The sequence below is a fragment of the Pristis pectinata genome, chromosome 6 (genome assembly GCF_009764475.1).
Source record: "Pristis pectinata isolate sPriPec2 chromosome 6, sPriPec2.1.pri, whole genome shotgun sequence".
In the NCBI taxonomy this organism is placed as follows: Eukaryota; Metazoa; Chordata; class Chondrichthyes; order Rhinopristiformes; family Pristidae; genus Pristis; species Pristis pectinata.
In genome coordinates, this window is record NC_067410.1 from 100,002,793 (window position 1) to 100,026,039 (window position 23,247).

Consider the following 23,247-nt stretch of genomic DNA (forward strand, 5'->3'; position numbering starts at 1 on the left):
TTCCATTATCTTTGACTCTGCACTGTTCATCTTAACACACTCTCTGCAATGTTATTAGATTCTCCGGAATCCCTGTCCGCCTTGCATTATGCTGTCTCTGATGCCAACATTCTTTCCTCCAATCTCGTGGTGATTCACTTGAACCCAAAGTTTTACTCCCTCTGGCACTGATTATGCAGCCTCCTGCCTGCCCAGGCAATCTTGCAGCAAAATTATCCTTCCGCAGCCTGAAATTATTTTCTCTCTCACTTGGATTTCACTCCCATCGATTCTGACTGCCTCCCTGAAGATGTATTATATTCCGGGCAGTGTAATTTCTTCTGCCCTATTGCCATCATTTGTTTGTAGACTGCACTAGCCTTGACCTATTTATCCTTCTTGTATACCAACTAACTGAAATAACCTCCGATCCTGAAAATCTACCCATCTCAACACGCCTTCCATGAAATCCCCAGCGAGTACATCTATTACACAGGAAGACAAGAAAATACGTGTAGGCCACCAGGTCTGTCAAGCTTGCTCTGTCATACAATATGAATATGGCTGATCTGTGCTGGCTTCAATTCCTCAAAATTCTCAATTTTCAAATATTTATCTCCACCCTAAAAACATTCCATGATCTGGCCTCCACCACCCTCTGGGGCAGAGAGTTCCAGACATTCACTACCCTTTGAGGGCAGAAATTTCTACACACACCTAAGTTTTAAATGACCGGCTCCTTAATTTGTAACTCTTGTCCTCTTGGTCGTGACTCTCCCACTGGTCAAAACATCACAAAGTCTACCTGTCAAACCCTATAGGATCTTATTTATTTGAATAAGGTTACCTCTCATTCTTCTAATCTCCAAGGAATACAACCCAAACTGTCGAGCCTCTCTTGGAATTTGGGTTTCATGAATCAATATGAGATTGGAGGAAGGAACGTAGGCATCAGAGACAGCATAATGTAAGGTGGAGAGGGATTAGCATCCACAATCCCAAATATGCCTGGCATTAGGTATTCATGTATTTGATAGAGATATGTAATAAACACAAACATTAGTAAAACCATTTTTCAGCAATAACAGAGTCAACCATGCCACTAAGGCAGTCTTCAGTGACACTGAGTGGAGGAAGTATGATGCTTTGACTCTTGCAATCATTATTTCATGTGTGAGAACATTTGCATTTCCTGACAGCAGTACACCTCAACATCAAAATGCATGAAAATATAAATGTACCAAGCAAATAACTATCTCAAAGAACTCTCTCCTCTCTAACATGTTTTTTTCACATGCTCTTTGCAGAAAGATATATTTTACGATATGAAGCTTGCAGCTTTCCATCACTTGTGAAAGCGATATTGAATTATCGATCCAATGTACCAGAGTCATTAAACAGTCATATTTAAACAATGACTATGGTTTCCCAGTGACTGAGTGTGGAACTGAGTCATTCAGACAAGGGAAATCCCCAGTCCAATCTGCAGTCTGTGAGGTTAGCTCATATGCACCTGGATGAGCATTAGGAATAGCTTTCAACATGGTCAAAAGAGGTGGAAAAAATAAGACAGAGTTCACACTTTTAACAGCTTAACAGCGATCACGCTGGGAAGTATACTGTGTGGGTCTTGAAGGGAAATAGAATTAATCTCGGTTCTCCAATGATCTAGCAGCATTTGCTGACCATTACTCAAAGGACAAGAGAACAGATGGCAGCAAGGAACAATAAACCTTTACTCCAACTGGCACCAACATCTTCAAGGAGAGGTTTACACAGGTGATGGGAGAGGGGAATTGATTAAGAGGCTTTGGAAATAGATGTACTGCTGGACATGATGGGCTTTGTTTGTTTGACAGCAAAACTGACAATTCTGTGGGGCGCAGAAACGAAGCCCAAACACAATACAGCACCAATCAACAAGCACCAATCATTCTTCAGCTGCTTGGGCCAGTGCTACAGCAGTGTCCAGTGCTGGCACAGCTGGTGACCGGCTGGTCCTATCTACTAGTTCTGATGGCTGTATTGTTCTGACTTAAAGGACAGAATGCTGATCAGGATAGAATGACAAAGGCATTAAAACGCTTGTCAAGCAAAGGCGAAATACTTCAGTTTGTGGTTCAGCAATGGAAAGTAGCTGGAAGAAAGTTACATACATATCCACAGGAAGAGGACAAAATTAATCAGTCCCTAAAAATTCTACAAGACATTAAATTCTGGGAAAAAAGACACTTTTATTGGTCAAGGCAAAATGTAATTATCTTAGGGCTCTCTGTAACTGATGTACAATTTAGTTTGGCAGCTCTTGGCAATGTCTTCTTCTTAAGAGTTATGAGAAAGCCATTATAAGAATAAATAACATTAGGGGGTGATGGAAAATATACATCTACTTATGGAGCACCTTCAACTTAGAAAAACACCCCAAAGTATTTGTCAATGTTTCAGGTTGAAACCCTGCATCGGGACTGATGCTTCAACCCAAAACATCAACAATTCCCCCACCCACCCACACAGATGCTGCTCGACCCGCTGAGTTCCTCCAGTAGATTGTTTGTTGTTCCAGATTCCCGCATCTCCAGTTTCTTGTGATCCCAAGGTATTTCACTGCTGACAAACCCACAAGCAAGACTGGGGGAGAGCAGAGACTACAATCCAAGAGATTTGGGCAGAATAAAATGGGATTAGTGTAAATGGATGTGTGATGATCAGTGCAAGCTCCTTGGCCCAAAGGACCTTTTTCCATGCTGTCCGATCTGTGACTCTGCAAGCTCTGCAGCTGGGAAGGCAATGCCACTCATAGCAAATCCCAGAGTGAAATGGAAGAATGTAGAGAGGCAAAATGCAAAAGAAATCCCCAGTAACAACTTCTATCTATATAGCATGTTAAACTTAATAAAATGTCCCAAGAATGTTCTTGTGCAGAATTTGACACTAATCCACTTAGCGCAGTTGACCAAAAGCCTGGTCAGAGTGTATTAGAATAGGAGAATATTACAGTGGTAGGAAGGAAAAAGCTTTGAAGAGGAAGGATTTTAAATTTACACCGTGGAAGAAGAGAGCTGTGGCTGGCAATGGTTGAAAACAATAGTTCAGTGAGGCAGGAAACGGGTCAGAGTTTGCACTGTCTAAATCTCAGCAGACAAGAAAAATAAATGCAATCTGGAAATTACAGAAGGTTTGGATGAAGTGCTATTTAATGATAGATAGTGATAGTTGTTAGATGAAGATCGAGCAGGGATCACCAGTATTTCTAAAGTGCAACTCTTGTTGCTGGACTGCAGGCACTCAATGCCACATAAATGCATTCCACACATGCATTTAAATATAGCAACTGGGAAGATCCAAATTCAAATCATAACCTTGGCCCAGGATTTGAATGCAGCCAAGAAAAAGCAAATAATACACATCGAGCTGTTATAAGACTCTTGAACAGACCTCTTGTACATTAAAAATGAACTTTTAACCTGACAGTCTACCTAGTCATGGCCCTTGCACCTTATAGTCTACCTATACTGCACCTTCTCTGTAACTGTAACACTATATTCTGCATTCTGTTATTACTTTTCCCTTTGTTCTACCTGGATGTACTTATGTTTTGAAATGATCTGTATGGGTGGCATGCAAAACTAAGTTTTTCACTGTATCTGGGTATATGTGACAATAATAAACCAATTCCAATTCAAGCCAGAATTTCCTCTAGCAGGATAACGAACAATGTCCGTCAACAGACTTATCCTTGTCCATTTAAGCTTAGCAGTATTTTGGACTGCAAGTTGCAGTAGGTAGGCATTGATAATGCGACAGCAAAAGGGTAACTGGACACCCAAGTCCTGGGCAGCTGAGTGAACAAGGAAAACTTGGTATCTCCACAACCAACCAGGTTAAAGAATTGGGAAATTAGCAGTGTACGGTGTAGTATGAAAGGCCAGGGGTCAGATGACAGTGACAACACTACTGACCCCCATGGTTGGATGACAGTATTGCCTATCGGGTGGGAAGCTACACCACTGTCAATCAAGGGTCCGGCTCTGCCCCACCCATTAAGAGCACACCTAAGGACTGGCTTGTAACCCACCTTTGTTCTTGACCCTGAATCATTGGCTTGTTTGAATTACCTGAGCGGGCTCCACCCAGCTACAGCCCTATAAAAGATGGTACACGTGGGCAGCTCTTGCTCTTTTTTCCGATTGCTGCTGGGGTCGAGACCACAGGTGAGAGGGTGCACTTCCACAGGGGTCTAGGAGCGTCCTAAGTAGATTCCGAGTAGCGTAGAGCCATTGTTTGTCCAGATTCGGGGGTTCAGACAACGTATTTGTTTGTTCCCTGATCATTTGTACTAGTTTGTTGCGTGTGTGTGTGTGTGCGCGCGCGTGCGAGCACTTCACCCCGTGGCGACTTCCCCCCACGTTTCATGATCACCCGAGTGTGAGTATGCGAGTGTGCATCTGTTCCTTCACATTCTGTTCCTGCATCGATCTTTGTAAATAAAATCCTCCTTTTAAAGTGCAAAGACTGTGTGTCCAGATACCTCTATCTTTAAGATCCAAAAGAACTTTTCTCATAATAGATGGATTGAGAAAGAAGTGGGTCAATTCAAACTAGATCAAGTAGGGAAAGAATATAAAGAGAGGAATAAAAGATTGAATTGAGAGGCAGAGAGGACACAGAGAGGGAAAACAATGTAAAATTTAACATTTTCAATATCTCAATTCTGAATTAAAATATGAAGGAATGAGACTCCACTTTGAGTGGCAGAGAGGTTGTTGAAAGTAAATAACAGTTATTGGATTGAAATGGACTAATTTGAATTTTCTCTAAAATGTTCAGTTTTCTCTAACATTCGGGAACTTTGTCTGTTCAATGGACTTCAGTAGTAAAGCAGACAGTGAGGTGCTGTTTGCACAGATATAATGACAGGGCAATTCATTAAACTATGTATCTGCCCCTTGTCCAAAGTTGCTGAACCAATTTTCATTTAAATAAGAGTGAATACCATTAGGCCCGGTGTTATATTAACAGAAAATTGTGGGCCAATGAATAAAAGGAGCTATTAATTTAACTGTTATCATAGGGATGTATCTACCAAATATGATTATTTCCTAGACTTCACTGTAATTAACTGTCACTGTGCAATTCAGCAGATGGGACACTGGCCATGAACATTAATGATAGAGCTTGGGAAACACGACGACTTGCTGACCATGACAAAGTGAGAGAGCAGAAGGAACACACATACAGTTGGAATAACAAGTTCTCCTATCAACTGAACTGTAAAACTTTCAGATCATTCATTCATTTCTCCAGCAATCTAGGGGCTCTGAGTCACTTACTGATCACAGGCTGAAATTTTCAGCAGATTAGACACTCTTCTTTGCGTTTGCTTTTGAAGAGTAATTTTACCCCATGGAGAAGCCTTTAGAGATGCAGTAGAGACAATTTAAAAGAAACAGGACTGACGGAAACATTTAGGGGAAATGGTTTGGCAGCAGAGATTTATACTAAACTGGGTTAACGGTATCAGTTTAAGGACTGAAAAGGAAATGCAGCTTTGCTATTGTTGGAAAAATGTTGCACACCGCTGAGAGAGCAGGCACTTTCAGTGGCTGTGCAGTCTCTGAAGACACATCAACATGAAACGTAAAAGGAAATGGAACAGAAACAAACCGGCTCCCAGCTTCTGGGAAATGTGTTTTCACAAGCACTGACCTTAAAAGCTAAAGCAGAAGCTGCTACAGCAAAATCTGGCTCACATAGTAAATGAAGCGGTTTCCATAGCACCAAGACAAGGAGGTGATATGGGAGAGATCCTTCATCCCATATAAATGCACCACTGGTTATGTTAATGAATCAATTCCTCAGACTGAGGGACATAATGATTTGCCTGTTGCCTTTGTGCCCAAGGTTCAAATCCAGTCCAGAGTTACCCAATGAAAATTTCCTTTGTCAAAACTGAAATCCTGCTCCTACACCCCCACTACCTCAACTTCCACCCCCACTACCTCAACCACCACCAGCACCACGCACCCCCATCAAAAAGAGCTATTCTCTGTTGCCTTTTGCCAGAGATAATAGGAAAACTATTATTCTAGATGGCGCGGGGTTTGAACCTCATAAGTAGCAGCTATGTCCATTTCAACAGTGAATTATGCCGCATTTCATGCAAATGAGCAGAAAACTACAGTTTAGAAATAGAACAGCAATACTCTTTGCAGGAGAAACAAACTGACAGCAATGGATGTGGGACTACTCTTGCAACCCTTGAAACCAGACAGCACTCTGCTGAATCTGGCCTGAAAGGATGACATTCAAACTCTTGCAGAAATCAACAAAAAATGTTGAAATAATGCTTTCAAAACAAGTGCAGCAGCTTGTTCATGTTTTCACCTTATAGCACAATAGGTGTTGACAGATGTATCTTTATACTTCATAAATTCATAGCAATGCACAGCACAGAAACAGGCCCTTCAGCCAAACTCATCCACGCAAACCAAGATGCCTGTCTACGCTAATCCCATTTGCCTGCATTTGGCCCATGTCCTTTAAAGCCAGTCCCAGCCTCTCCAGTTTCTCCTTATAACTCAAGCCCTCTAGTCCAGGCCACATTCCTGTGAATTTTTTCTGCACTCTCCCTAACATAATCATATACTTCCTGTAGCTTGGTGACAGGAACTGCATCGTAACCAATGATTTGTACATCTGTAACATAATGTCCCAACTCCTACACTCAATGCCTCAGTGGATGAAAGCAAGCATACCATACACCTTCTTCACTACTCTGTCTAACTGTAGCTGGACTAGAGGGCTTGAGTTATAAGGAGAAACTGGAGAGGCTGGGACTGTTTTCCATGGAGTGAAGGAGACTGAGAGGTAACCTTATAGAGATTTATAAAATTGTGAGGGGCATAGATTGTCTCAGTCTTTCTCTTGGGGTAGGGAAGTCTAAAACTAAAGGGCATATGTTTAAGGTGAGAGGGGAAAGATTTAAAGGGGATCTGAAGGGCAAGTCTTTCACACAGATAGTGGTGGGTCACCTTCAGCAAACGATGTACTTGCCTCCAAGGCTCACTTTTCAATAATAGTCCCCAGAACCCTGCCATTCACTGTGTATCTCCTGGCCTGGTTTCATGTTCCAAAATGCTTCGCTTTGCACTTGTCTGAGGTAAATTCCATTAGCCATTCCCTTTCCCACTTTTCCCAGTTGATCTGTATCCTGTTGTAAACCTTAGACAGCCAACTGCAAATTTAATGCCTTGCCAAGCACCTGCATTCTGTCCGTAATGGCCGTCTTAAGCTCCCGGTTGCAACTCATTTTAACTTCCCTCCCCATTCCCACATCGACCTGTCTGTCCTCGGCCTCCTCCACTGCTACAGGGTGAGGCCAAACATCAACTAGAGGAACAGCACCTCGTATTCCGCCTGAATAGTCTATAACTCAAAGGCATGAAATTGAATTCTCTAATTTCAGGCAACCCGCACTCTCTCTGTTTCTTTCTCTCTCTTTATGAATGCACCTGGACCCTCTCACACCACCCATTCTTTCCTCTCTACCACCTGATTCCATCTGCCTATCACCTACACATTCTAGAAACTGGGTCCCCTTTCCCCTCTCCCCACTGTTCCCATCTTATCTGGTTCCACTCATCACCTTCCTTTCTTACCAGACTGCATAATCCGCAGCGCTCTGTTGTCTCCACTGATCACCTCCCAGCCTCTGCCACTTTCTCCACTCCTCCCTCCCCCACCTGGCTCCATCTGCCCATCAACCCCTGGATCCACCCATCACTTGCCAGCTCCTGCCTCACCCCTCTCTTCACCTCTTTACACTGGATATCTCCCCTTTACACTCTCAGTCCCAATGCAGGGTCTCGACCTGAAACTTCAACTATCCCTCTACATCTACAGATGCTGCCTGACCCGCTGAGTTCCTCCAGCAGCTTGTTGTCTGCTCCAGATTCCAGCATCTGCAATCTCTTGTGACTCCAATTTACTAATCATGCTAGTTCATCACCTTCTGGACAGTTGCTGCTCAAGAAACTTGCTCACCCACCACTACCATTTTAAAGCTGAAGTAGTGATGGGCAGTAAATGCTGCTCTTGCCAGCAATATCTACACTAATTTAAAAAAGCATTGTCATTGGTATGAAATATTGTTTTAATATCACCACCCAACATGGTTAAGCTCCGATAGTGTTCGCTGTGTTTGCAGGGTTCAGACAAGGTTGTCTTTTCTCTGTGGCTGTAGTGAGATTCAGCACAGGTGCAACTCTCCCCTCTGTCAAGGTCAGAAGTTAAATGAATTTGCGATTGGTGCAACTACTTCTAAGTGGATGCAAGTGAACAACATAAAACGGACCATAATTCAACATTAATCTGAAAGGCCATTAGCAGAAGATAGAAATATCACTATGGTTTGGATTTATCTGAAGTAACCAATTTATCTTTATTCCAGTAACAATATAAATCTTGCCTGTTGCTACGACAACCATGCGCAATTTATTGGCCTAAAACAGATCTGAAGGAAGTCATAAATTGAATTACAGCCTGGAATCAGCAAAATGAATCTGTGCTATTGCTATTTGGGGACAACAGTCTGGATCATCAGTAAAACACTAATGTGTTGGAATGATCCAAACAAGACAAAGTTGTCATTACTTCGCTATGGTTTTATTGCTACAATGGAGAGTGGCATCTGGACAGTGTGTCAACCAATGACTAAGAATAATTTTTGCTCTCACCTTCCGTGAACTTGTACCCCCTCTGTGTTCTTCCTTTACCATTGGCCTTGCAGCTACAGGAAGCACAATGCATCAGGCTTATCCAGCCACAGCGGTGGCAGTGAGGAAGGCTATTATCACTGCACTGTGGCAACGACAGTGTGGGGAATGGGAAAGAGGATTGTGTTGCAGTGGAAAAGGGGAGGAGAAAGAGGATCTTATGCAGGGAAAAAGAGGATTGAGCGGGAGGGAGGAGGAGGATCAAGTGGGAGGGAAGGAGGAGGATCAAGTGGGAGGGAAGGAGGAGGATCAAGTGGGGGGGAGGAGGAGGATCAAGTTGGGGGGGAAGGAGGAGGATCAAGTGGGGGGGGAGGGAGGAGGATCAAGTGGGAGGGAAGGAGGAGGATCAAGTGGGGGGGAGGAGGAGGATCAAGTTGGGGGGGAAGGAGGAGGATCAAGTGGGGGGGAGGGAGGAGGATCAAGTGGGGGGAAGGAGGAGGATCAAGTGGGGGGGAAGGAGGAGGATCAAGTGGGGGGGAGGAGGATGATCAAGTGGGGGGGGAAGGAGGAGGATCAAGTGGGGGGGAGGGAGGAGGATCAAGTGGGGGGAAGGAGGAGGATCAAGTGGGGGAAGGAGGAGGATCAAGTGGGGGGGAAGGAGGATGATCAAGTGGGGGGGGGAAGGAGGAGGATCAAGTGGGGGGGAAGGAGGAGGATCAAGTGGGGGGGAAGGAGGAGGATCAAGTGGGGGGGGAAGGAGGAGGATCAAGTGGGGGGAAAGGAGGAGGATCAAGTGGGGGGAAGGAGGAGGATCAAGTGGGGGGAAGGAGGATCAAGTGGGGGGGGGAAGGAGGAGGATTAAGTGGGGGGCGGAAGGAGGAGGATCAAGTGGGGGGGAAGGAGGAGGATCAAGTGGGAGGGAAGGAGGAGGATCGTGGGGGGGAAGGAGGAGGATCAAGTGGGGGGGAAGGAGGAGGATCAAGTGGGGGGAAGGAGGAGGATCAAGTGGGGGGGAAGGAGGAGGATCAAGTGGGGGGGGAAGGAGGAGGATGAAGTGGGGGGGGAAGGAGGAGGATCAAGTTGGGGGGAGGAGGAGGATCAAGTGGGGGGGAAGGTGGAGGATCAAGTGGGGGGGAAGGAGGAGGATCAAGTGGGGGGGGAAGGAGGAGGATCAAGTGGGGGGGAAGGAGGAGGATCAAGTGGGGGGGAAGGAGGAGGATCAAGTGGGGGGAAGGAGGATCAAGTGGGGGGGGAAGGAGGAGGATCAAGTGGGGGGCGGAAGGAGGAGGATCAAGTGGGGGGGGGAAGGAGGAGGATCAAGTGGGAGGGAAGGAGGAGGATGAAGTGGGGGGGGGAAGGAGGAGGATCAAGTGGGGGGGAAGGAGGAGGATCAAGCAGTGGGTAGCTCTCTATTACACACACATCACACTCTTTGCAGTTTTGAGGCGGAGACTCTCATTTTTGTTCAACTCTATCATTCTTGCTTAAGATGCCACAGGGCAGAACCTCAGGCACTTCTACTCTGCTCCCAACCATCTTCCCAGAAGGTTACTCTGTCATTCCGTCCCTCTCACTCCCGGCTCCAATCCTTGACTTCCTTCTTTCGTTATTAATCAGTCAGAACTGACACTGCCCTCTTTCCTCTGTCCAAAGTTCTCCCAGCTCCAGGCCAGGAGCAGTGAAAAGATGCAGCTAAAGCAGAGAATGAGCAGTGTTGAATTAATGGACGCCAGGACCAGCTGGAGAGATTGCCGGAGCAGAGACTGAGAAACTCTGTTGAATGCTGGCCAATTAACAATGAAATTGGCTGCCAGGAATCAATTTGTTGGCTAAATGTTGCTGTCGGGTTGCAGTGGAGTTGGCACGTCGAAACCATGAAAGGTGGCCTTTGACCAAACCCATCTCGTTATTGCTTCAAGTCTTTTGTTCCAATAAGTGCCTTTAACTGCAAGAATCCTCTGATTCTACCTCCCAGACAGTGTTATATCTGAAGTGCACTGTCACTGAAATGCACATTGAAGATGTACTTCCTACCTGCTTCGTCCTCATCTTTGCTTCATCAGAAAGATTATTGTAAGTGTAATGAGCTTGAGTAATTCCACAGAAGAGAACAGCAACAATTCCTGCAATAGGGAAAAATAATACATGACTTCAGTGAAGTATTTTATCTCATGACTCTGAAAAGCTCAACTTATAACACAAATCATAACAGAAGGTGATTTGTCATCAGGACCTCTTATGAAGAGACTGCAGTTGGAATCTTGCCCAAATAAGGGGCTTTAATTTAGAGAAACAAAGGACTGCAGATGCTGGAATCTAGATGAAAAACACCATGATGCGGGAGGAACTCAGCAGGCCAGGCAGCATCCGTGGAGAAAAACAGGCGGTCAACGTTTCGGGTCAGGACCCTTCTTCAAGACTGAAGGTAGGAAAAGGGGAAGCCCAATATATAGGAGGGAAAAGCAGAGCAGTGAAAGGTGGACACAAGAGGGGAGGCGGGGTGGGCACAGGGTGGTGATAGGTAGATGTAGGTAAGAGACAGTGATAGGCAGGTGCGGGGGAGGAGGGTTGAGCAGATCCACTGGGGGATGGGTCAAAGGTAAGGAGAGTAAAGGAAAAAAAAGGCAGAACAAAAAGAGGATAGGAAAGGGAAGAAGAGAAGCAGCATAGTGGGGGGTTGTGGGGATGGGGAGTGGGGATTACTTTTGTTCTGCCTTTTTTTCCCTTTCTCTCCTTACCTTTGACCCATCCCCCGGTGGATCTGCTCTCCCCTCCTCCCCTGCACCTGCCTATCACTGTCTCTTACCTGCATCTACCTATCACCACCTTGAGCCCACCTCACCTCCCCTCTTTTGTCCACCTATCACTGCTCTGCTTTTCCCTCCCATATATTGGGCTTCCCCCTTTTCCTATCTTCAGTCTTGAAGAAGGGTCCTGACCCGAAACGTTGACCGCCTGCTTTTCTCCACGGATGCTGCCTGACCTGCTGAGTTGCTCCAGCATCATCATGTTTTTCATCAGGGGCTTTAATTTGATGTCTTTTGATTCTAGGATTTCTGAGGAAGCCTTAAAAGAAATTTAGAGCCATGATTGAGCAGGACAATTCTGCCAACTATACATTGGTAAATATCTGTAACATTGACTAGGAGCAGTGATTATAACTTCTTTTTAGACCTGTACATAATGATCAGTTGTTGTCTGTGCCTGAGTCAGTTCCAGATAGATGTGTCCATTGCCAGAGCTTTGATTGAGCCAGTTTAATTCCCTTACTTATTATTCTGTCACATGGAGTTGTTGCAGCAGTTGTCTGGTACAAATCCTAAAACACACCTGTGATGGGAGCAGACTTACAATCCTGAAACACGAACAGGTACGACCTCATGGTACATATGTTTTGAAATGATCTGTATGGCTGGCATGCAAAACAAGGATTCTCACTGTGACAATAATAAACCAATTATGATAATATAGGAACTGGGGTTCAGGAAACACAAAGTTTAACTTCATTTCCTTCTGGATCTGCATTGTATATTGAAATGCATACTGTGTACACACACACTTCAAGTAGATAGTCCCAACAATAAATTTACTGTTAAATATTACTCGTCAGCCTTTGATGATATTTTACAAATGGAGAAGGTGGTGAAGGTTTGTTGACTGCAGCTGAGCTGACTGGAAGAGATGTACAAGATATCTTTATTAGTCACATGTACATTGAAACACGCAGTGAAATGCATCTTTTGCGCGGAGTGTTCTGGGGCAGCCTGCAAATGTTGCCATGCTTCTGGCGCCAATGTAGCATGCCCACAACTTCCTAACCCCTATGTCTTGGGAATGTGGGAGGAAACCGAAGCACCCGGAGGAAACCCACGCAGAAAAGGGGAGAACGTACAAACTCCTTACAGACAGCGGCTGGAGTTGAACCCAGGTCGCTGGCGCTGTAATAGCATTACGCTGACCGCTACACTACCGATGTAAGATGGTAAGAAGGAGAGAAGGAGAAATTGCTGGAACTGAGAAATGAAGAGCACTGCTGTAAATATGAAATAACAGAGAATGCTGGAAATATCCAGCAGGTGATGCAACATCTATGGAGGGATATATACTGGGTTAAGCTTACAGACTGATGAACTTGCATCAGTGCTGGCCTGTTCTGACCCAAACTGGACATGTTGGTAATCCAAGACTGTTGAATTCAGTGTTGAATCCAAAGGATTGTAAACATGCCCAGATGGAAGCTGAAGTGTTGTTCCTTGAGCTTATGTTGGAACAAATTAAGAGGCCAAAGTTAGAGACGTCAGTGGGAATGGGCAGACAAATGAAGTAACAGGTGAGTGGAAGCAGGGGGTCACCCTCGCAGACGGAACAGAGGTGTTCTGCAAAACAGTCAGCATGTGTCTGGTTTCTCCAATGTAGAAAAGCACCAAATGCAGTACTAAACTGGAAGTCAATTGATGCCTTGCCTGGAAGGAGCGTGTGGGTGTCTGGATAGTGGGAAGGGAAGAGGTAAAAGATCTGATGTGAGTCTCCTGCTATTGAAAGGGAAATAGTGTGAGAAGGGGAGTGAGCAGTGTTGGAGATGGAGATTCATGGAGGGAACAGCCCCTTTGGAATGTTGTAAGGAAGGGGAGGAGAAGAATAATATGGTGGGGATCACGTTGAAGATGGCAGAAAATACAAAGGTTAATCTATTGAATGTGGAGGTTAGTGAGGTTGAAAGGTGAGGACAAGGGGAATCCTTGCTTTACTCTGGATAGGAGGAGAAAGGATTAGGGCAGAAGTGCAGTGAATGGAACTAGCGTGGTTGAGAGCTCTGTCAACTGCAGTGGAGGGGAAGGCAGAGTTAAGGAAAGCTTCAGCTGACTGAGTACACAGTCTTTCGAGGAATTCCATAATGAACAAAAACCTGCAATGCACAGAGAGAGTTCAACTTCAGACAGTGCCCTTGGTTACAGAAGATTATCATAAATTCTCCAAGAATCTGCCATAAAATTGTAATCATTTTACACTAATTGCAAAACAATGTTATCTTTTCAGATTAAGCAGCACCATGACAATGTAAATCAGCCGTGCCTACAGTCAGATAATTTCTCTGGAACAGTAATTTTTGGAACAAACAACCAAAGTTACTGCAGCAAAAAATTAAAAACAGGCAAAATATTGAGGATCTCCATAGAAGCACTGTTATAACTGTAAACTGATTTGCATTTCAGTTACTATGGCCTTGCCCCAGTCATACTGATCTCACCCACTCACAGATGGATTAATGTGCTTGGACCATAGAACATTGAGCCTCAATATGCTGAGCAGTCTGAGCTATTTTCTGAAGTTGGCATAACTAACAGTTCATGGCCATTACCCAGTCTAGATTATGGCTGGCTGCAGGATTGTGGCAGTATTTTACAATACTGGTTTTTTATTGCTATAAAGAGAATGAAAGAAAAATATTGAATATCCTGATTTTGATACGGAATTCAGAGGTGCAGATGTAGCACGGGATGCTCTTCATCATCCCATTCCTAACACTTACCAAAGGAAAATGCAGATTGTTTGGTAGCAGATACCCTTCAGAGTGCATCCAAGAACAAATACACAGAGACCAAGGAAGTCAATAAGAACAATTGTTTCAGGAAATATGCCAAGGTAAAATGCAATCTGTTGGAGCTTTGTAGAATATCACACAGTTCCCTATCAACCCATAGCGTGCGTTCAAAGATGCAGTGAAATTACTCATTCTAGGATTTCCATGTGTGGTCACACTGCAGTAAGGCACGTCACACTGGAACTATTTCTGCATGCTCATTGACAAAGGTGAGGACACAAAGCAACCGTCCAGCAAATGTTCCCCAAGCAAGTTCAAAGGCCCACAGATAAGCTGAGTATACAGTGTAGGCTGCCACTATATGTACTTTTAAGTCACTTCACATACCTTTTATTTTGCAGGGCAATGACGGTGTCTGATTGGCGAGTGGAAACTTAAAGATGAGCAACATTACTTTACAGCTCTTAATCTGAAGACCAGCTACCCTGTACTAGTGGCTTCTGCAGTATAGCTCACCCAAATATGTCACCTCTCCTTTGGACTTCACCAGCAAAACTGAGAGGAGGGTGCTGATGCACAGAGAAAGAGCATCACTTTATTAACTGTCCAGGCCATAGTGGCCACATTACAAGGAAAGGTTACTCCATTCTTGAGGTCTGCATACATAGAACAGGGAGGTGCTAGTCACAGGTTATAATCTTCACATAATCAGAGCAAGGCGAGTTTTACAGCTCACCTTTGGTAGTAAGAGGAATCAATGCATTTGGCGTGTCCCCCTTGATACTCACCAATTTTTATCGATGCACCTATCTGCATGCATCATGGTTTGGTATGGCATCTGCTCTGCCCGTGACCACATGAAACTACAGAGCATTGTGGACACAGCTCAGCACATCACAGAAACTAGCCTCCCCTCAATGGACTCTGTCTAAAACTTCTCGCTGCCTGGATAAAGCAGCCAGCATAATCAAAGACCCCACCCACCCTGGACATTCTCTCTTCTCCCCTCTCCTATTGGGCAGAAGATATAAATGCCTGAAAGCACGTACCACTAGGCTCAAGGACAGCTTTTATCTCACTGCTATAAGACTATTGAACAGTTCCCTGATATGATAAAATGGACCCTTGACCTCACAATTTACCTCATTATGACCTTGCACCTTATTGTCTATCTGCACTGCACTTTCTCTGTAACTGTAACACTTTGTTCTGCATTCTGTTATTGTTTTACCTTGTACTACCTCAATGCACTGTGTATTGAATTGATCTGTATGAACAGTATGCGAGATAAGTTTTTCCACTGTACCTGAGTACATGTGACAATAATAAACTAATTTACCAGCTGGTCAGCTACAGACACCTATAAAGCTGTCAGTCCATGGACAGTTAGGTGTTGATCTCCCATATTCAACCTGCTTCACTGGGTGCATATGACTAGGGCAACTCTGCACCAAGCAAAAATAGAGAACTCTCTGGCTTGGAAGCTGGAATGTCAGGACCACATGCCTTGGTTTGACAACCTGCAGCACACGAACAATATTCAGAGGTCTGCTGTGAATGACCACGAACTGTACAAATTCAATACTAATATTGCAGAGCTCCAGAAAACAAGACTCCAAGATGCAACCTCTATCCACGAGGCCAAATGCAAGTTCTTTTGGCAAGAAAAATGTGCTGAGGATATCATCTGCCTGGTGTCAGCTTCACTGTGAGCAAAACGTTTGTAAAGTTTATAGAAATTTCCATTGGGAAGTCGGAGCTTAGTACCTTGGACTTCAGACAACCATCAGTGCTCATGCACTAACATTCAATTCCACCTTTCAAGAGACAAAAAAAATTAAGGCATTGTGTCAATTTATCAAAGGACTACCATCAACTGAGCCATTATCAGTGATCCTCGGTGATATCACAAGAGTTGGTGCAGAGAACAATTCATGGCCAGATTGCCTGGGGCATTTTACATCAGCAAGACAAATAAGCATGGCCAATGACTTCTTGAATTTTGAACCAAACCCCAACTGCGCATTACCACTACATATTTTTTCTCGAAGAATCCCATTAAGTGTCATGGTTTGGCCATTGGCACTAACTGGACCTTGTTATAAGGAAAGACCTAGCTTCACTTCAGATATTTTATGATGCTGGCTGTGATACTGGCAAAGCCATTTCACATAGAAACAAGACAATATCCCATTGGTTTGAACACTATGCAGTGCTATGCCAGCTAGAAACTTTAGTTGCTAATCATCGGATGAAATAAAACTCTAGAGACTGTTGCAGAATTGATGCCATCGAGAAAGGTTGGTGGGGGTCAAAGGGGACATGCCAAATTTCTTTAGCCTCCTGAGGAAGTAGAGGCACTGGTGAGCTTTCTTGGCTGTGGTGTCAACATGACTGGACCGGGCCAGGCTATTGGTGATGTTCATTCCTGCAACTTGAAGCTCTCAACCCTCTTGACCTCAGCAATGTTGATGTAAACAGGAGCATGTGCACCGCGCTCCCCCCCCCCCCACCTTCCTGAAATCAATGACCAGCTCTTTTGTTTTGCCGACACTGAGGGAAAGGTTGTTGTCGTGACACTATGTCACTAGGCTCTCTATCTCCTTCCTGTACTCCAACTCATCGTTATTTGAGATACGGCCCACTATGGTGATATCATCTGCAAACTTGTAGATGGAGTTAGATCAGTATCCGGCCATGCAGTCATGAGTGCATAGGGAGTAGAGTAGGGGGCTGAGGATGCAGCCTTGTGGGGCACCAGTGTTGAGAATAATCATGGTGGAGGTGTTGCTGCCTATCCTCACTGATTGTCATCTGTTGGTCAGGAAGTCAAGGATCCAGATACAAAGGGAGGTGTCGAGTCCCAAGTCTTGGAGTTTGGTGATGAGTTTGCTTGCAATTATAGTATTGAAGATGGAGCTATAGTCAATAAACAATAGTCTAATGTAGGTGTCTTTACTGTCCAAATGCAATAACAAAGATAAAGATGACCGTGACAACTGCAGAGGTATTTTGCTATGAATTCAGTGGGGAAAGCTTACACAAGCAACATCTTGATGCATTTTCAACAGCTTACAAATTGTGTCTAACTTGAAATCAGGGCTAGAAGATCAATTACATTCATGATATTTTTCTTGTGTCAACTTCAAAACAAGTGCAGAGAGCAAAATCGACCATTGTATATCACCAAAGCATTTGACACCATCAGCAGTGCTGGGTTATTTGTAGTGCTGGGAAAGACAGATTGCCCACCAACACTATTAAGACTTATATGCTTTTCCACAACGACATGAAGGCACTGTTCTGTTTGATGGGTCTATTTTGGAGAGCTGGAGAAAAGGGGTGTGAAACCTTCTTCCTCCTACATTCTTGGGTTCTTTTCAGTGCTCCTGGATTCTGTGGTTAAGACTCAGAAGGTAGTGCATGCCTACAAGACTAGATGGGAAATGCTTTCAACCTGTTATTACTCAAGGTGAAAACTGAAGTGACTCTCTGATTCTAAAGTCAAAAAGGTGCTGTGCAGGAAATTTTTATTTGCAGGTAACGTTGCCCTTAATCCAGAGATGTACAATAAGATTTATGGATCTCACTTCAAGAGCTTGTCAGACAATTGCTCTCTTCAAGAGCATAAAGAAAACATTTGTACTATAACAGAAAGTTCCACAAGGTCCATTAATTACCCTTAATGAGAGATGGTTAGTTGTTCAGCTGCCTAGGTTCTCCCAATGTATTCAACATTCACTCAGAAGAACTGCTCCCACCTTCAGTAGACTAATTAAAAGAACATGAAACAATTCTAAGTTCATGACCAAAACCAAAAATGCTAGTGCACAAAACATTCTCATATATGACAGAGAAGCAAGGAACAACTTGTATACATCAAGAGCAAAGGTGAAACAGCTTCCAACTGCACCAGCCACTATGATATTAAATGACAAAATAGAGTCACCAGTCTGGAGCTTCTCCAAACACTGTTTGGGCCATCTGAGCAGATTGACAGGTGGTTGGAAGCACAATGACATCCAATTTGGGAACTGTCAGAGGGAAAAAAAAACCAACAAGACTTCCAGTAAAGATGCATGAAAGCAGGAAATGATGGCATCTAGAACTGATCCTGATTGATGGTAAGTGATCAGAACAAGTCGTGTCATTGTCCCTGCAAGACCTCAAAGTCTATGACAGGAACTGGCTGCAATGGCATGAAGAGAAAAGATCCATATGAGGAAGACAAATTCCCAACTATCCAATTATGCCACTTGCAACCACTCCATGGGTTGTGCAAATCTCCAACTGAATTATACAGTCATCATGTCTTAGGCTGCAATATCCACCGTCTCCTGGAGGTGAAAGGATGCCAACAATTCTGAAAGGGTCACCAGCTGCTGCCCTCCAAGGATCCAAAAACAGCTTCATTTGCCCAATCTTACAATAAAGATCTGAAACCTCCAAACAAGTACCATTAATATTCTCTATCCTCCTATTATTCATTCTGCACACACAAGCATTGGAACAAAGCAACATGAAGTTACCAGCACATTGTCAAAACTTTCAGCAAATTTTCAACAAAATGTTACACGATTTACCAATAGAGGAGTCCTGTGAGATTGGTGGATGGAATCTAGTATGGGAACAAGTAATTAACGGAGTTTCCATAATCATTATTAATGCTACACACAAAGGTGTTGAGGGAATTCAGTACAAACTATCCACATGGAGTGCAATTCCAATAAACATGCAGATGCCCTGATAACTGTAATTGGCCACTACTTAAATATCATGTACCAAACTCCACTCTGCTTAGACATAAAGCACTGTCACCCTGACTTTGACAGTCTGGTCTCCTGATCCTGTTCAGGTGGATGAGGGTCCTGTTTGTACACCATGACAGCATTTTCCATTATTGCTGACAACTTTCATAAGGTTGCTCCTTTATCCTATCAGTGGCTTGGAAGCATTACACAGATTGGTTGCAATTGGTCATCACTGAAATTATTCCCAAATAACATGGATGGTAAATGTATACTTCCATTATACTGTGTATGTAGTATAGTTCAGCTAATACTTTGCCCAGAGCGATGTCTATCTTTTACAAAAAAGCTATGCATCTGTGCAATCCATCCTTTTAAATGCTAATCACCCCAGTGTCAAGATATACTTACATTATGTACCACTGTTATGTTTGTTTACTGTAATTGAGCTAGAAACTAAATCAAATTCCACAAATGGGGCTGTGAATACTAAGCATTCTCATATTTCATTGTGGTTTTCACCTCTCCCCACCCCCAAATACCCCTTGCAGCCTCTCTGGGCATTACATATTTTATACGCCAATCTTCCACATTTAAACCATTTAATTTCCTGCTTATTGATTCTCTGATTTTAATCATCGAGGTGCATGACTCACCGTGCTGTATATTCATTCTGAGGGTGTTTCAGAGTCTGCCTCTCTGTCGGAACCACGTGACAGTATAGTGTGCTACTTAAAAATATGAAGATAACAAGCTTCTCCCCAAACCTCTTTGCTCCACCTATGATGGTGAGTTAGCAAATCAAAATCTCTTTAAACAAAAACTCTATCATTCCATTCTTTAAACCTTGACCTGTAAGTTTCCCCTAGTGTGTGGATGAGTAGCAGAATCTGTGGGGAGTAGAGAGGAGTGTGGGGAGAATAAAATGGGATGAGTGTAGGATTAATGTAAATGGGTTGTTAGAGGTCAGCATGGGCCCAATGGGCTGAAGGGCCTGTTTCCATGCTGTAACACTCTATGACTGATAACATTTCGGCAGCCTGTTATAGTTGATAGGATTGGGGCTAGTCCCAGCTCATGGAGCTGGAATTCAACTCAGCAGGAACACAATATGGATGACAGCAGATCAGTTTCCTATTATATTCTCTGAAGATGATGACAAAGTAAATATAGCAGGCTGTATAACGTTTGACAGAATCACTCCAGTCTGTATGCTCCTCAGCTATAGTTATACTTTACATCTTTTGTAGCTTACTCAACACAAAACTTCTAATTTAGAGATGTATCGCCACTGTCAATAAAACAAAAACATATCCTCATGTTTTTATGTTTTTAATGCACTCTGTACTAACCCAACGTAACTGCATTGTGTAATGAATTGATCTGTACAAATGGTATGCAAGACAAGTTTTTCACTGTACCTCGGTACAAGTGGCAATCATAAACCAATTCCAATACCAATTATGAACAAAGTGCAAAGCCAAAATCCTGCAACTGCTGGAAACCTGAAACAAAGAGTGAAAATACTCAGCAGGTCAGGAATCACCGGAGGAGGGAGGAGCAGAGTTAACATTTCAGCTTGGTGACAGTTCATTGGACCTCAGGGAAGCTGGAGATAAAACAAGTTTTAAGATGGCATGCAAAATGGGCGGTTAATTTATTGGGGTTAACCCAGACTACTAATCTGGACAAATATGTTTGAATTTCATGCCAAAAACCATAGAACTTAGATTCAAGTAATTCAGTGAATCTGGAACTAAAAACCTAATTTCGTTAGTGGCGACCATGAACCTACCAGATTACCACTGAACCCAAGCTGGTTCTCTAATGTCCTTCAGGGGAGTTCTCTATCATTACCAGGTCTGGCATGCAAGTACAGCACTCTTAACTGAGTCAGTCATTCAGTTCAGGGGTAAGTAGGGATGGCCAATAAATCCTGTCCTTGGCAGCCGTGAATAAACAGAAAGGGGAGGGGAGGAGAAAAGTAAGTAAATAGTTTCTGCAAGGATGTGGAGATTAAATGGCAAAAGGGGTGATGACGTAATGTGAAAGGTGGCGCAAGGGAGAAGGTGCGAATGACGACTAATTATCTGAAATTACCAGAGGGAACTGGAGAGAATGTGGCAATTCTATAAAGGAAATACTGACTAGTTAAAATTGTTGAGCTCAGTGATCACACTTTCAGTCTGAATTACTGAGTATTTCCAGCATTTTCTAGTATTAACGCCATCTATAAATTCGCTGATGGCACCACCGTTGTTGATGGTGACGAGGAGGTGTACAGGAGTGAGACAGATCGGCTGGTTGAGTGGTGTTGCAACACCAACCTCACACTCAACGTCAGCAGGACCGAGGACTTCAGGAAGGGGAAGTCGGGAGAACACACACCAGTCCTCATTGAAGGGTCAGCAGTGGAAAGAGTGAGCAGCTTCAAGTTCCTGAGGTCAACATCTCAATCTATCCTGGGCCAAACACATTGATACAATCACAAAGAAGGCATGCCAGTGGCTCTATTTCGTTAGGAGTTTGAGGAGATTCGGTATGTCACCAAAGACTCTTGTAAATTTCTATAGATGTATGGTGGAGAGCATTCTGACTGGTTGTATCACAGCCTGACATGGAGTCTCCAATGCACAGGATCGCAAGAGGCTGCAGAGGGTTGTAGACTCAGCCAGCTCCATCACGGGCACAACCCACCCCACCATCGAGGATATCTTCAAGAGGTGGTGCCTGAAGAAGACGGCATCCATCACTAAGGATCCTCACCATCTGGGACATGCTCTCTTCTCATTACTGCCATCAGGGAGGAGGTACTGGAGCCTGAAGACCCACACTCAACGATTCAGAAATAGCTTCCCCTCCGCCATCAGATTTCTGAACAGTTCATGAGCCCATGAACACTACCTCGTTATTCCTTTTGTTTTTGCACTATTTATTTATTTTTGTAAATTTATAAAAATTTTTATGTCTTTGCACTGTACTGCTGCTGCAAAACAACACATTTCACATCATATAAGTCAGTGATAATAAATCTGATTCTGATTCCATTATTATGGAAACTCCAGAAGCTTGTTATGGTGGAGATGAGGTGCTGCCCCTCAAGTTCACAATGAACTTAACTGGAACGGTACAGAATTCAAGGCCAGAATGGGAGTGAAACTTAAAATGAAAAAGTATGGGTCACAGTAGAGAGCAATGAAACCTTTACAGTAACAAGTTATGGGATCCCATCGTACACATTTATTCTTTGCAACTGATATGTGCATAATACTTGAGATACTTTACGTACACATTTTTATATACATAATATAAAGGTACGTTTATATATGTAAGACACTTATGAGGAAATAAGACTAACAGTTAAACAAGCAGATTTCAATGAATTTACTCTCATATAAAGTATTATATGCCTTAAAATTTCTAACAATCGTCAGCAGTAATTTTTTTTAATTTTAACGAACAGTTTAATCTGAAACTCAGTCACCCATAAAGCTTTAGCTAAACAATTAACTTCACAGTGCCAGTCACATTTCTTCCCTTTGTTCTGAAACCCAAACTAGGATGAAAAGAGCTTCAATCACTCTCAACACAACAGTCAAACATGGTTGGAGGGTTAAAACAATGGTTTAGATATAAACCACTGATATTCCAGTTGACAATTCACAAGTTGACAAGTTTAAACTCAAACAGAGGGAAGTGATCTTGGAACACATTCATTAGGAAATACGACTAACACCTTGACTATTACTTTGATGGGATAATTGCAAAGCCCATTGGGCCAAAGTGAACTATTGCTCACCAAGTGATAGATACTAATTATTTCTGAAACTCAGGTCCACTCTGCAAACACCATTCATTAGGCAATCCACTTAACAGATGATTCATCACCTTTCAAAGTGGCAATCTAAAAGTCAATGCTGCAGGTTCCCTCAATACCTAAGCATAAAGGCAGCAGAGTTTCCAAATATGTGATACTCAATGTATAGCAGAGATAGCTATCTTCTACGAAGCAGAGTGACCTCCTCTGGTCACAGATCTACAGAAGAATGATAGCAATAAGGAAACACCTTTTGTTTGTTTCAGTTACTTCCACATAATTCTTTTACGTTTTCTAAGTATTTTCTGTCAGAGAAGCTTTCGTAGAAATAAAATAGTCACAGCTCGGACAGTAAAGAAATTGGCTTCAGGTTTATATTGAACGAGGAGTAAAATTCTTCATCAAGGTGAAATGAGTTTCCCACAGGAGAAAATTGACTTCTCTATG

The 23,247-nt window shown here is 43.3% G+C and overlaps 1 protein-coding gene across 1 annotated transcript in view; it reads right to left on the bottom strand.

Moving 5' to 3' along the window:
* Positions 1 to 23,247, bottom strand: part of LOC127572097 (sodium/hydrogen exchanger 9-like) — a 363,415-nt gene that overhangs the window by 194,824 nt on the left and 145,344 nt on the right. Inside the window, exon 9 of the mRNA XM_052018976.1 lies at positions 10,728 to 10,816. Within this exon, the coding sequence (XP_051874936.1) occupies positions 10,728 to 10,816 (89 nt within the window). The remainder of the gene's footprint in view (positions 1 to 10,727; positions 10,817 to 23,247) is intronic.